The sequence below is a fragment of the Coregonus lavaretus genome (assembly GCF_964263955.1).
Source record: "Coregonus lavaretus genome assembly, chromosome: 11".
NCBI lineage: Eukaryota > Metazoa > Chordata > Actinopteri > Salmoniformes > Salmonidae > Coregonus > Coregonus lavaretus.
The window spans coordinates 15,189,048-15,204,065 of record NC_139998.1 but is presented as its reverse complement, the minus strand read 5'-3'; the positions used below and the strand labels follow the sequence as shown (position 1 = coordinate 15,204,065).

Here is a 15,018-nt window from a genome sequence, read left to right as displayed (position 1 = left end):
GGGATTAAGGTCTGGAGACTGGCTAGGCCACCCCAGGACCTTAATGTGCTTCTTCTTGAGCCACTCCTTTGTTGCCTTGGCCGTGTGTTTTGGGTCATTGTCATGCTGGAATACCCATCCACGACCCATTTTAAATGCCCTGGCTGAGGGAAGGAGGTTCTCACCCAAGATTTGACGGTACATGGCGCCGTCCATTGTCCCTTTTGATGCGGTGAAGTTGTCATGTCCCCTTAGCAGAAAAACACCCCCAAAGCATAATGTTTGGTGTTCTTGGGGTCATTCTTGAGCAGGGGGACCTTGCGGGCGCTGCAGGATTTCAGTCCTTCACAGCGTAGTGTGTTACCAATTGTTTTCTTGGTGACTATGGTCCCAGCTGCCTTGAGATCATTGACAAGATCCTCCTGTGTAGTTCTGGGCTGATTCCTCACCGTTCTCATGATCATTGCAACTCCACGAGGTGAGATCTTGCATGGAGCCCCAGGCCGAGGGAGATTGACAGTTCTTTTGTGTTTCTTCCATTTGCGAATAATCGCACCAACTGTTGTCACCTTCTCACCAAGCTGCTTGGCCATGGTCTTGTAGCCCATTCCAGCCTTGTGTAGGTCTACAATCTTGTCCCTGACATCCTTGGAGAGCTCTTTGGTCTTGGCCATGGTGGAGAGTTTGGAATCTGATTGCTTCTGTGGACAGGTGTCTTTAATACAGGTAACAAGCTGAGATTAGGAGCACTCCCTTTAAGAGTATGTATAAAAGACACCTGGGAGCCAGAAATCTTTCTGATTGAGAGGGGGTCAAATACTTATTTCCCTCATTAAAATGCAAATCAATTTATAACATTTTTGACATTCATTTTTTTGTTGTTATTCTGTCTCTCACTGTTCAAATAAACCTACCATTAAAATTATAGACTGATCATGTCTTTGTCAGTGGGCAAAGGTACAAAATCAGCAGGGGATCAAATACTTTTTTCTTCACTGTAGGTGCCCTTCTTTGCGAGTCATTGAAAAACCTCCCTGGTCTTTGTGGTTGAATCTGTGCTTGAAATGCACTGCTCGACTGAAGGACCTTACAGATAGTTGTATGTGTGGGGTACAGAGATGAGTTAGTCATTCAAAAATCATGTTTAACACTCTTATTGCACACAGTGAGTCCATGTGACTTAAGACATTGTTTTATTATCCTGAACTTATTTAGCCTTGCCATAACAAAGGTCTTGAATACTTATTGACTTTTCATTTTTAATTAATTTCTAATCATTTCTAAAAACATAATACAATTGACATTATTGGATATTGTGTGTAGGCCAGTAAAAAAAATTGGGAGTGGCTCCTAATCCATGACCGGATCTTTTATTTCTGAGGCTCCGTATCCGTGAGTGCGCAAATTCTCATGGGAATTTGGGACTTCAGTCAACATGCCTAAACCGGATTAGATGCGGCTAGTTAGATCAGAGTTAAATGCCAAAAAGATGATATTCGCAAAGTCACTAAGCAAAACAAACAGACAACCAAAACCGCAATAGCGACTACAATGTCAAAACATGATTTTGTTAATGAGTTCACTACCATTTGCATGATTCTTTGGACCCATGACTGATGTATCGTCATTAGCAAGCCAGAATTGGCTACTTAGCTAGCAAACTCTAGTCCAATACTATCCATGTGCATTTCTATGTATGACTGACTCTCATACATACTTTCACATATCCTGCCCTATTTATCTGGGTATATTGGTTATTTGGTGTCTTTACATGCACTTATTTGCCCAACCGTTTATGGTTGAAAGTGCTTTTTGTAGAGATTGGAGCTAATAATATTCAGTCATACACCCAATAATATCCACATCTGTGGCCCTATCAAATTTGTCCTTGCTCGTAGCGTAGTTCTGTAGTACAGCTATCAAAATTGTGCCTCTGTTTTTAGACTGATAAGAATTGTATTTGACAAACTGTGTCTGTACTCAAACAGCATCTGGAGTGAATATAGCTTCATAAATGTGTAATATTTCACAACTGTGCCTCGAATGCCTTTCAATGTTTGGTTTATATAGTATTATCTGAAGGAGGAATCTCTAAAAAAGGTATTATGCATTGGCTGGGAATTGAACCCGGGCCACCCGGCTCACGTGCAGCAGGCGAGAATTCTACCACTGTACCACCCATGCTTAGATGAGTATCGGGTGTATCCTGCTCTTTTGAACGAGACCGAGAGCCACGTCACTAAGGGGTTGGCCAGAGAAGAGGGAGAGGGGAGGACTGCCTGGAGGAGAAAAGGTGAGGGACGGGGGGAGATGAGTCATTCTTCTCCTCCTGCTAAGGTGCTCTGAGCCGTACCCTCCCCGCCTGCACATGTTTGCTCTGCCTCCCCCTCCCCCCGCCATCTAGGGTGAGTGAGGGGAAGTAGTGTATGAAGAATGCGCCATAAGCTGCCATCAGCCTGTAATCACATTAGGCTGCTGGTAACCCACCCCTCTCCCTGACAATAGCAGGTCAACAGCAGGAGTATTTAAGGTACTCATAAAGTCTGTGAGAGTCCAGGGTTCTGTTCTCAATGTACCTTTTGTTATACATGCTCATTCAGTCTGAGTCTATGTGCTGAGAAAATCTGCCGTCCTGCTTTGACATACTCAGTCACTTGTTTGCTGTGCTCCTCCCCTTCACTCTGGTTGGTGGTCACTCTCAGGCTAGATGATTTTGTGGAATGAAGTTCCTTTTTAAGCCCTAAGCAGGGAAATTCTAGCATGTAAAGCATTGGTGGTTCAGTGGTAGAATTCTCGCCTGCCACGCGGGAGGCCCGGGTTCGATTCCCGGCCAATGCATGCATTTCCTTTTGCTCTGGTAGTGGATTTGAATAAATGGGTAACACATTTGGCATTGCTATGACTTGTACCGTGAACATTTTCAATAAAAGTTAGAATGCATTTTCTGTTTTAGCTTGTCCTCTGATGGTTTTCCACATTATTTACATTGAGGGGAAAAAGTATTTGATCCCCTGCTGATTTTGTATGTTTGCCCACTGACAAAGACATGATCAGTCTATAATTTTAATGGTAGGTTTATTTGAACAGTGAGAGACAGAATAACAACAACAAAATCCAGAAAAACGCATGTCAACAATGTTATAAATTGATTTGCATTTTAATGAGGGAAATAAGTATTTGACCCCTCTGCAAAACATGACTTAGTACTTGGTGGCAAAACTGTAAGTCGCTCTGGATAAGAGCGTCTGCTAAATGACTAAAATGTAAATGTAAAACCCTTATTGGCAATCAGAGGTCAGACGTTTCTTGTAGTTGGCCACCAGGTTTGCACACATCTCAGGAGGGATTTTGTTCCACTCCTCTTTGCAGATCTTCTCCAAGTCATTAAGGTTTCGAGGCTGATATTTGGCAACTCGAACCTTCAGCTCCCTCCACAGATTTTCTATGGGATTAAGGTCTGGAGACTGGCTAGGCCACCCCAGGACCTTAATGTGCTTCTTCTTGAGCCACTCCTTTGTTGCCTTGGCCGTGTGTTTTGGGTCATTGTCATGCTGGAATACCCATCCACGACCCATTTTAAATGCCCTGGCTGAGGGAAGGAGGTTCTCACCCAAGATTTGACAGTACATGGCGCCGTCCATTGTCCCTTTTGATGCGGTGAAGTTGTCATGTCCCCTTAGCAGAAAAACACCCCCAAAGCATAATGTTTGGTGTTCTTGGGGTCATTCTTGAGCAGGGGGACCTTGCGGGCGCTGCAGGATTTCAGTCCTTCACAGCGTAGTGTGTTACCAATTGTTTTCTTGGTGACTATGGTCCCAGCTGCCTTGAGATCATTGACAAGATCCTCCTGTGTAGTTCTGGGCTGATTCCTCACCGTTCTCATGATCATTGCAACTCCACGAGGTGAGATCTTGCATGGAGCCCCAGGCCGAGGGAGATTGACAGTTCTTTTGTGTTTCTTCCATTTGCGAATAATCGCACCAACTGTTGTCACCTTCTCACCAAGCTGCTTGGCCATGGTCTTGTAGCCCATTCCAGCCTTGTGTAGGTCTACAATCTTGTCCCTGACATCCTTGGAGAGCTCTTTGGTCTTGGCCATGGTGGAGAGTTTGGAATCTGATTGCTTCTGTGGACAGGTGTCTTTAATACAGGTAACAAGCTGAGATTAGGAGCACTCCCTTTAAGAGTGTGCTCCTAATTTTACATTTACATTTTAGTAATTTAGCAGACGCTCTTATCCAGAGCGTCTTACAGTTGGTGAATAATATATATTTTTTTATACTGGCCCCCCGTGGGAATCGAACCCACAACCCTGGCGTTGCAAACGCCATGCTCTATCAACTGAGCTACATCCCTGCCGGCCATTCCCTCCCCTACCCTGGACGACGCTGGGCCAATTGTGCGCCGCCCATGAGTCTCCCGGTCGCGGCCGGCTGCGACAGAGCCTGGATCCTAATCTCAGCTCATTACCTGTATAAAAGACACCTGGGAGCGAGAAATCTTTCTGATTGAGAGGGGGTCAAATACTTATTTCCCTCATTAAAATGCAAATCAATTTATAACATTTTTTACATGCGTTTTTCTGGATTTTGTTGTTGTTATTCTGTCTCTCACTGTTCAAATAAACCTACCATTAAAATTATAGACTGATCATGTCTTTGTCAGTGGGCAAAGGTACAAAATCAGCAGGGGATCAAATACTTTTTTCTTCACTGTAGGTGCCCTTCTTTGCGAGTCATTGAAAAACCTCCCTGGTCTTTGTGGTTGAATCTGTGCTTGAAATGCACTGCTCGACTGAAGGACCTTACAGATAGTTGTATGTGTGGGGTACAGAGATGAGTTAGTCATTCAAAAATCATGTTTAACACTCTTATTGCACACAGTGAGTCCATGTGACTTAAGACATTGTTTTATTATCCTGAACTTATTTAGCCTTGCCATAACAAAGGTCTTGAATACTTATTGACTTTTCATTTTTAATTAATTTCTAATCATTTCTAAAAACATAATACAATTGACATTATTGGATATTGTGTGTAGGCCAGTAAAAAAAATTGGGAGTGGCTCCTAATCCATGACCGGATCTTTTATTTCTGAGGCTCCGTATCCGTGAGTGCGCAAATTCTCATGGGAATTTGGGACTTCAGTCAACATGCCTAAACCGGATTAGATGCGGCTAGTTAGATCAGAGTTAAATGCCAAAAAGATGATATTCGCAAAGTCACTAAGCAAAACAAACAGACAACCAAAACCGCAATAGCGACTACAATGTCAAAACATGATTTTGTTAATGAGTTCACTACCATTTGCATGATTCTTTGGACCCATGACTGATGTATCGTCATTAGCAAGCCAGAATTGGCTACTTAGCTAGCAAACTCTAGTCCAATACTATCCATGTGCATTTCTATGTATGACTGACTCTCATACATACTTTCACATATCCTGCCCTATTTATCTGGGTATATTGGTTATTTGGTGTCTTTACATGCACTTATTTGCCCAACCGTTTATGGTTGAAAGTGCTTTTTGTAGAGATTGGAGCTAATAATATTCAGTCATACACCCAATAATATCCACATCTGTGGCCCTATCAAATTTGTCCTTGCTCGTAGCGTAGTTCTGTAGTACAGCTATCAAAATTGTGCCTCTGTTTTTAGACTGATAAGAATTGTATTTGACAAACTGTGTCTGTACTCAAACAGCATCTGGAGTGAATATAGCTTCATAAATGTGTAATATTTCACAACTGTGCCTCGAATGCCTTTCAATGTTTGGTTTATATAGTATTATCTGAAGGAGGAATCTCTAAAAAAGGTATTATGCATTGGCTGGGAATTGAACCCGGGCCACCCGGCTCACGTGCAGCAGGCGAGAATTCTACCACTGTACCACCCATGCTTAGATGAGTATCGGGTGTATCCTGCTCTTTTGAACGAGACCGAGAGCCACGTCACTAAGGGGTTGGCCAGAGAAGAGGGAGAGGGGAGGACTGCCTGGAGGAGAAAAGGTGAGGGAAGGGGGGAGATGAGTCATTCTTCTCCTCCTGCTAAGGTGCTCTGAGCCGTACCCTCCCCGCCTGCACATGTTTGCTCTGCCTCCCCCTCCCCCCGCCATCTAGGGTGAGTGAGGGGAAGTAGTGTATGAAGAATGCGCCATAAGCTGCCATCAGCCTGTAATCACATTAGGCTGCTGGTAACCCACCCCTCTCCCTGACAATAGCAGGTCAACAGCAGGAGTATTTAAGGTACTCATAAAGTCTGTGAGAGTCCAGGGTTCTGTTCTCAATGTACCTTTTGTTATACATGCTCATTCAGTCTGAGTCTATGTGCTGAGAAAATCTGCCGTCCTGCTTTGACATACTCAGTCACTTGTTTGCTGTGCTCCTCCCCTTCACTCTGGTTGGTGGTCACTCTCAGGCTAGATGATTTTGTGGAATGAAGTTCCTTTTTAAGCCCTAAGCAGGGAAATTCTAGCATGTAAAGCATTGGTGGTTCAGTGGTAGAATTCTCGCCTGCCACGCGGGAGGCCCGGGTTCGATTCCCGGCCAATGCATGCATTTCCTTTTGCTCTGGTAGTGGATTTGAATAAATGGGTAACACATTTGGCATTGCTATGACTTGTACCGTGAACATTTTCAATAAAAGTTAGAATGCATTTTCTGTTTTAGCTTGTCCTCTGATGGTTTTCCACATTATTTACATTGAGGGGAAAAAGTATTTGATCCCCTGCTGATTTTGTATTTTTGCCCACTGACAAAGACATGATCAGTCTATAATTTTAATGGTAGGTTTATTTGAACAGTGAGAGACAGAATAACAACAACAAAATCCAGAAAAACGCATGTCAACAATGTTATAAATTGATTTGCATTTTAATGAGGGAAATAAGTATTTGACCCCTCTGCAAAACATGACTTAGTACTTGGTGGCAAAACCCTTATTGGCAATCAGAGGTCAGACGTTTCTTGTAGTTGGCCACCAGGTTTGCACACATCTCAGGAGGGATTTTGTTCCACTCCTCTTTGCAGATCTTCTCCAAGTCATTAAGGTTTCGAGGCTGATATTTGGCAACTCGAACCTTCAGCTCCCTCCACAGATTTTCTATGGGATTAAGGTCTGGAGACTGGCTAGGCCACCCCAGGACCTTAATGTGCTTCTTCTTGAGCCACTCCTTTGTTGCCTTGGCCGTGTGTTTTGGGTCATTGTCATGCTGGAATACCCATCCACGACCCATTTTAAATGCCCTGGCTGAGGGAAGGAGGTTCTCACCCAAGATTTGACGGTACATGGCGCCGTCCATTGTCCCTTTTGATGCGGTGAAGTTGTCATGTCCCCTTAGCAGAAAAACACCCCCAAAGCATAATGTTTGGTGTTCTTGGGGTCATTCTTGAGCAGGGGGACCTTGCGGGCGCTGCAGGATTTCAGTCCTTCACAGCGTAGTGTGTTACCAATTGTTTTCTTGGTGACTATGGTCCCAGCTGCCTTGAGATCATTGACAAGATCCTCCTGTGTAGTTCTGGGCTGATTCCTCACCGTTCTCATGATCATTGCAACTCCACGAGGTGAGATCTTGCATGGAGCCCCAGGCCGAGGGAGATTGACAGTTCTTTTGTGTTTCTTCCATTTGCGAATAATCGCACCAACTGTTGTCACCTTCTCACCAAGCTGCTTGGCCATGGTCTTGTAGCCCATTCCAGCCTTGTGTAGGTCTACAATCTTGTCCCTGACATCCTTGGAGAGCTCTTTGGTCTTGGCCATGGTGGAGAGTTTGGAATCTGATTGCTTCTGTGGACAGGTGTCTTTAATACAGGTAACAAGCTGAGATTAGGAGCACTCCCTTTAAGAGTATGTATAAAAGACACCTGGGAGCCAGAAATCTTTCTGATTGAGAGGGGGTCAAATACTTATTTCCCTAATTTAAAATGCAAATCAATTTATAACAGTTTTGACATGCGTTTTTCTGGATTTTTTTGTTGTTATTGTCTCTCACTGTTCAAATACACCTACCATTACAATTATAGACTGATCAGTTCTTTGTCAGTGGGCAAACGTACAAAATCAGCAGGGGATCAAATACTTTTTTCCCCTCACTGTATAGGCTACAGTAAATACATTGCTCTCGATCATTCAATGCGATCACTGGCAACAATCAATTTATAATTTGCACCCAGTATTAACATTGGCTACTATTTAGCTTGAAAGGGTTTTCTGATGGCTATGACTCTAAACAACCTCTGTTTGATTTCAGATATGCTCAACGCGTCGCAGGAGTCTGTGGGTTTCAGCAACATCTGCTTCTTTACTCCCACAAGGTAAGTGCGGAGTGATGTGAATTGTGCAGTTAGTAATTAGCAGAGGTGTGGACTCGTCACATGACTTGGACTCTAGTCTGACTCGAGTCACAAATTTGATGACTTGAGGCTCGACTTGATAAATAAAATGACTTGACTTGCAGCCTCAACTCGGGACTCGACTTTGACTTGAAATTTTCTAGCCAGGTTTTGTCACTCATTTTGTGGCTCTCCACACAGCCAGACAGTAGCCGCAGCATCAACTTGCAAACAAATAATAATATTACGTGCAACCGATTGGCTAGTGAAACGCACACTCAGCCCTCTGATTGGATCAGCGAACTGTCAACACCGGTTAAGTGAGCTAGCACAGTGGTTTTCAAAGTGAGGTTTGAACTGAATGGAAAAAATACATATTTATTATACATTTTAATAGGCTACGTATAGCCTACATTTTGTATTTTATATATATTTGCCTATTTATTTACGACCTCTGAGACATCAAACATGCAAAAGGACGCTATACATTTTAGTAATTTAGCAGACACTCTTATCCTGAGTGACTTACAGGAGCAATTAAGGTTAAATGTCTTACTCAATGGCACATCAACAGATTGTTCATCTAGTTGGCTCGGGATTCAAACCAACGACCTTCCGGTTACTGGCCCAACGCTCTTAACCACTAGGCTACCTGCCAAGGTGGAATCCTATTACACCGCCTCCTCGGATGTGTCAGGGCTTGCAGAAGATAACGGATTACAAAGGGATACCCATCCGTGAGGTGCCCAGTGACTCAGAACTCCCAAACGAGCTAAATGCCTTTTTACAGTGAGGTAAAAAAGTATTTGATCCCCTGCTGATTTTGTACGTTTGCCCACTGACAAAGAAATGATCAGTCTATAATTTTAATGGTAGGTTTATTTGAACAGTGAGAGACCGAATAACAACAAAAGAATCCAGACAAATGCATGTAAAAAATGTTATAAATTGATTTACATTTTAATGAGGGAAATAAGTATTTGACCCCCTCTCAATCAGAAAGATTTCTGGCTCCCAGGTGACTTTTATACAGGTAACGAGCTGAGATTAGGAGCACACTCTTAAAGGGAGTGCTCCTAATCTCAGCTTGTTACCTGTATAAAAGACACCTGTCCACAGAAGCAATCAATCAGATTCCAAACTCTCCACCATGGCCAAGACCAAAGAGCTCTCCAAGGATGTCAGGGACAAGATTGTAGACTTACAAAAGGCTGGAATGGGCTACAAGGCCATCGCCAAGCAGCTTGGTGAGAAGGTGACAACAGTTGGTGCGATTATTCGCAAATGGAAGAAACACAAAAGACCTGTCAATCTCCCTCGGCCTGGGGCTCCATGCAAGATCTCACCTCGTGGAGTTGCAATGATCATGAGAACGGTGAGGAATCAGCCCAGAACTACACAGGAGGATCTTGTCAATGATCTCAAGGCAGCTGGACCATAGTCACCAAGAAAACAATTGGTAACACACTACGCCGTGAAGGACTGAAATCCTGCAGCGCCCGCAAGGTCCCCCTGCTCAAGAAAGCACATATAAAGGGCCGTCTGAAGTTTGCCAATGAACATCTGAATGATTCAGAGGAGAACTGGGTGAAAGTGTTGTGGTCAGATGAGACCAAAATCGAGCTCTTTGGCTTCAACTCAACTCGCCGTGTTTGGAGGAGGAGGAATGCTGCCTATGACCCCAAGAACACCATCCCCACCGTCAAACATGGAGGTGGAAACATTATGCTTTGGGGGTGTTTTTCTGCTAAGGGGACAGGACAACTTCACCGCATCAAAGGGACGATGGACGGGGCCTTTTACCGTCAAATCTTGTGAGAGAACCTCCTTCCCTCAGCCAGGGCATTGAAAATGGGTCGTGGATGGGTATTCCAGCATGACAATGACCCAAAACACATGGCCAAGGCAACAAAGGAGTGGCTCAAGAAGAAGCACATTAAGGTCCTGGATTGGCCTAGCCAGTCTCCAGACCGTAATCCCATAGAAAATCTGGTGAGGGAGCTGAAGGTTGGAGTTGCCAAACGTCAGCCTCGAAACCTTAATGACTTGGAGAAGATCTGCAAAGAGGAGTGGGACAAAATCCCTCCTGAGATGTGTGCATACCTGGTGGCCAACTACAAGAAACGTCTGACCGCTGTGATTGCCAGCAAGGGTTTTGCCACCAAGTCATGTTTTGCAGAGGGGTCAAATACTTATTTCCCTCATTTAAAATGCAAATCAATTTATAAAATTTTTGATATGTGTTGTTCTGGATTTTTTTGTTGTTATTCTGTCTCTCACTGTTCAAATAAACCTACCATTAAAATTATAGACTGATCATGTCTTTCAGTGGGCAAACGTACAAAATCAGCAGGGGATCAAATACTTTTTTCCCTCACTGTGTGTGTATATACACTGCTCAAAAAAATTAAGGGAACACTAAAATAACACATCCTAGATCTGAATGAATGAAATAATCTTATTAAATACTTTTTTCTTTACATAGTTGAATGTGCTGACAACAAAATGACAAAAAAATTATCAATGGAAATCAAATTTATCAACCCATGGAGGTCTGGATTTGGAGTCACCCTCAAAATTAAAGTGGAAAACCACACTACAGGCTGATCCAACTTTGATGTAATGTCCTTAAAACAAGTCAAAATGAGGCTCAGTAGTGTGTGTGGCCTCCACGTGCCTGTATGACTTCCCTACAACGCCTGGGCATGCTCCTGATGAGGTGGCGGATGGTCTCCTGAGGGATCTCCTCCCAGACCTGGACTAAAGCATCCGCCAACTCCTGGACAGTCTGTGGTGCAACGTGGCGTTGGTGGATGGAGCGAGACATGATGTCCCAGATGTGCTCAATTGGATTCAGGTCTGGTGAACGGGCGGGCCAGTCCATAGCATCAATGCCTTCCTCTTGCAGGAACTGCTGACACACTCCAGCCACATGAGGTCTAGCATTGTCTTGCATTAGGAGGAACACAGGGCCAACCGCACCAGCATATGGTCTCACAAGGGGTCTGAGGATCTCATCTCGGTACCTAATGGCAGTCAGGCTACCTCTGGCGAGCACATGGAGGGCTGTGCGGCCCCCCAAATAAATGCCACCCCACACCATGACTGACTCACCGCCAAACCGGTCATGCTGGAGGATGTTGCAGGCAGCAGAACGTTCTCCACGGCGTCTCCAGACTCTGTCACGTCTGTCACGTGCTCATTGTGAACCTGCTTTCATCTGTGAAGAGCACAGGGCGCCAGTGGCGAATTTTCCAATCTTGGTGTTCTCTGGCAAATGCCAAACGTCCTGCACGGTGTTGGGCTGTAAGCACAACCCCCACCTGTGGATGTCGGGCCCTCATACCACCCTCATGGAGTCTGTTTCTGACCGTTTGAGCAGACACATGCACATTTGTGGCCTGCTGGAGGTCATTTTGCAGGGCTCTGGCAGTGCTCCTCCTGCTCCTCCTTGCACAAAGGCGGAGGTTGCAGTCCTGCTGCTGGGTTGTTGCCCTCCTACGGCCTCCTCCACGTCTCCTGATGTACTGGCCTGTCTCCTGGTAGCGCCTCCATGCTCTGGACACTACGCTGACAGACACAGCAAACCTTCTTGCCACAGCTCGCATTGATGTGCCTTCCTGGATGAGCTGCACTACCTGAGCCACTTGTGTGGGTTGTAGACTCCGTCTCATGCTACCACTAGAGTGAAAGCACTGCCAGCATTCAAAAGTGACCAAAACATCAGCCAGGAAGCATAGGAACTGAGAAGTGGTCTGTGGTCACCACCTGCAGAACCACTCCTTTATTGGGGGTGTCTTGCTAATTGCCTATAATTTCCACCTGTTGTCTATTCCTTTTGCACAACAGCATGTGAAATGTATTGTCAATCAGTGTTGCTTCCTAAGTGGACAGTTTGATTTCACAGAAGTGTGATTGACTTGGAGTTACATTGTGTTGTTTAAGTGTTCCCTTAATTTTTTTGAGCAGTGTATATAAATAAATAAACAAACAAACATGGGGGATTGGAATTGATGCAGACAATTACATTGATGGAAGTTACAATCTATCTGCAATATTAAGCTGATCTACCCCCCCTTAAAAAATCTGGCCCCTGGCTGGGCCACTCAAGGACATTCAGAGACTTGTCCCGAAGCCACTCCTGCGTTGCTTTGGCTGTGTGCTTAGGGTCGTTGTCCTGTTAGACTGGGGGCGACGGTTCACCTTCCGAGGTCCTGAGCGCTCTGGAGCAGGTTTTCATCAAGGATCTCTCTGTACTTTGCTCTGTTCATCTTTCCCTCGATCCTGACAAGTCTCCCAGTCCCTGCCGCTGAAAAACATCCCCCACAGCATGATGCTGCCACCACCATGATTCACCGTCGTTATGGTGCAAGGTTTCCTCCAGACATGATACTTGGCATTCAGGCCAAAGAGTTCAATCTTGGTTTCATCAGACCAGAGAATCTAGTTTCTCAAGGTCTGAGAGTCTTTAGGTGCCTTTTGGCAAACTCCAAGCGGGCTGTAATGTGCCTTTTACTGAGGAGTGGCTTCCGTCTGGCCACTCTACCATAAAGGCCTGATTGGTGGAGTGCTGCAGAGATGGTTGTCCTTCTGGAAGGTTCTCCCATCTCCACAGAGGAACTCTGGAGATCTGTCAGTGACCATCGGGTTCTTGGTCACCTCTCTGACCAAGGCCCTTCTCCCCCTATTGCTCAGTTTAGCCGGGTGGCCAGCTCTAGGAAGAGTCTTGGTGGTTCCAAACTTCTTCCATTTAAGAATGATGGAGGCCACTGTGTTCTTAGGGACCTTCAATGCTGCAGATATATTTTGGTGCCCTTCCCCAGATCTGTGCCTCGACACAATCCTGTCTGAGCTCTACGGACAATTCCTTCAACCTCATGGCTTGGTTTTTGCTCTGACATGCACTGTTAATTGTGGGACCTTATATAGACAGGTGTGTGCCTTTCCAAATCATGTCCAATCAATTGAATTTACCACAGGTGGACTCCAAGTTGTAGAAACATCTCAAAGATGATCAATGGAAACAGGATGCACCTGAGCTCCATTTCGAGTCTCATAGCAAAGGTTGTGAATACCTGTTCGCTTTGTCATTATGGGGTATTGTGTGTAGATTGAGGGGGGAAAAAAAGTAATTTAATCAATTTTAAAATGACGCTGTAACGTAACAAAATGTGGAAAAAAATCTATGGGTCTGAATAACTTCCGAATGCAGTACCAGTCAAAAGTTTGGACACCTACTCATTCAAGGGTTTTTCTTTATTTTTAAAATTTTCTACAGAATGCCAAGAGTGTGCAAAGCTGTCATCAAGACAAAGGGTGGCTATTTGAAAGATCTCAAATATAAAATATATTTTGATATGTTTACCTCTTTATTTGGTTACAACATGATTCCATATGTGTTATTTCATAGTTTTGTTGTCATCACTATTATTCTAAAATGTAGAAAACAGTAAAAAAAATAAGAAACCCTGTAATGAGTAGGCGTGTTCAAACTTTTGACTGGTACTGTGCATCTATGTATCTATCTATAATTTATCTTAATTTTTGTATTTTATTCCTCTTATGAATTGTGACTTGACTTGCTCTTAGAATGCGCGACTTGCACTTGACTCGAGACTCGGCCTGTTCGACTTGGAATTCGACGTGAGACTCGGACATTGAGACTTGCTTGTGACTCGAATAATAGTGACTTGGTCCCACGTCTGGTAATTAGACATTTGATCAGTTTCATCAATTCATATTTCAATTTGTTAGTTTCTCAAAGTGCTGTTTGATTGTCAGACTGCCCTCCGCAGCTGTATTAGTTGTAAATGGTTAATCTGGTGAGAGATTATTTAACAAAATATGTATTTGTATTTAAAAATGTATACCTTCCCTGTGGGCATCCCAATATTCACTGGCAGCATGTTCAGAATGAATGCAGATGTCCTAGAAAATAAATCCAGATTGGTCTTAATAATAGTAATATATGCCATTTAGCAGACGCTTTTATCTGAAGTGACTTAGTCATGCATTCATACATTTTATGTATGGGTGGCCATGGCAACTGGCTGGAATGATTTCCTTTGCTCTGTATGCCCCCACTTGGGGGCCTGCATTTAGCATTCATATATGATTAACCACAAGTTAGCCTTCTCTTCCCTATGAGACCTCGTAAGAAGTTCCAAAGACCCATGTTCTGCTCCACTGTGTCCACGGTGACACCCCGCCCTGGCCTGAAGAGTACCACAGTCCACCTCCAACTCTCCAAGTACTTAGACAACCCTTAGGATGTACTCTATAAAACCCTTAGGATGTTTCCCATACAACCCATCACATATTCAGTCAGGTCCATAATTATTGGCAACCTTGATAAAGATGAGAAAAAAATACTGTATAAAATAAATTATATAAATACTGAGCTATATTGGATGCTCAAAAAAATGTGGGAAATTATTACGTCAGATGACATGAGCTTTCTGACCATGCACACCAGTGGTGTGTTTGGTGTTGAAAAACAGAAGCATATGTGACTTGTTTCAGGAAACTAGGCGTATGTCGCACGTCACTAGTTCACAGGAGAGGCATTTGAACTTAAACTTATTTTTTTTATCAGTGTGTTTTTTGGCAGAAATGCCTTCTGGAACGTGAACTTTCATGTTCCTTAATAACAAACTTGTATGCCGTCTCTAAATACGAATACAATTGTTAAATTATGAGCCTAGTTG

At 43.9% G+C, this 15,018-nt stretch overlaps 1 protein-coding gene across 1 annotated transcript in view; it reads left to right on the top strand.

The window, feature by feature from the left end:
* Nucleotides 1–15,018, top strand: part of LOC311137275 (protein VAC14 homolog) — a 44,482-nt gene that overhangs the window by 19,651 nt on the left and 9,813 nt on the right. Inside the window, exon 10 of the mRNA XM_084171675.1 lies at nt 8,230–8,293. Coding sequence (XP_084027801.1) covers nt 8,230–8,293 — 64 coding nt within the window. The remainder of the gene's footprint in view (nt 1–8,229; nt 8,294–15,018) is intronic.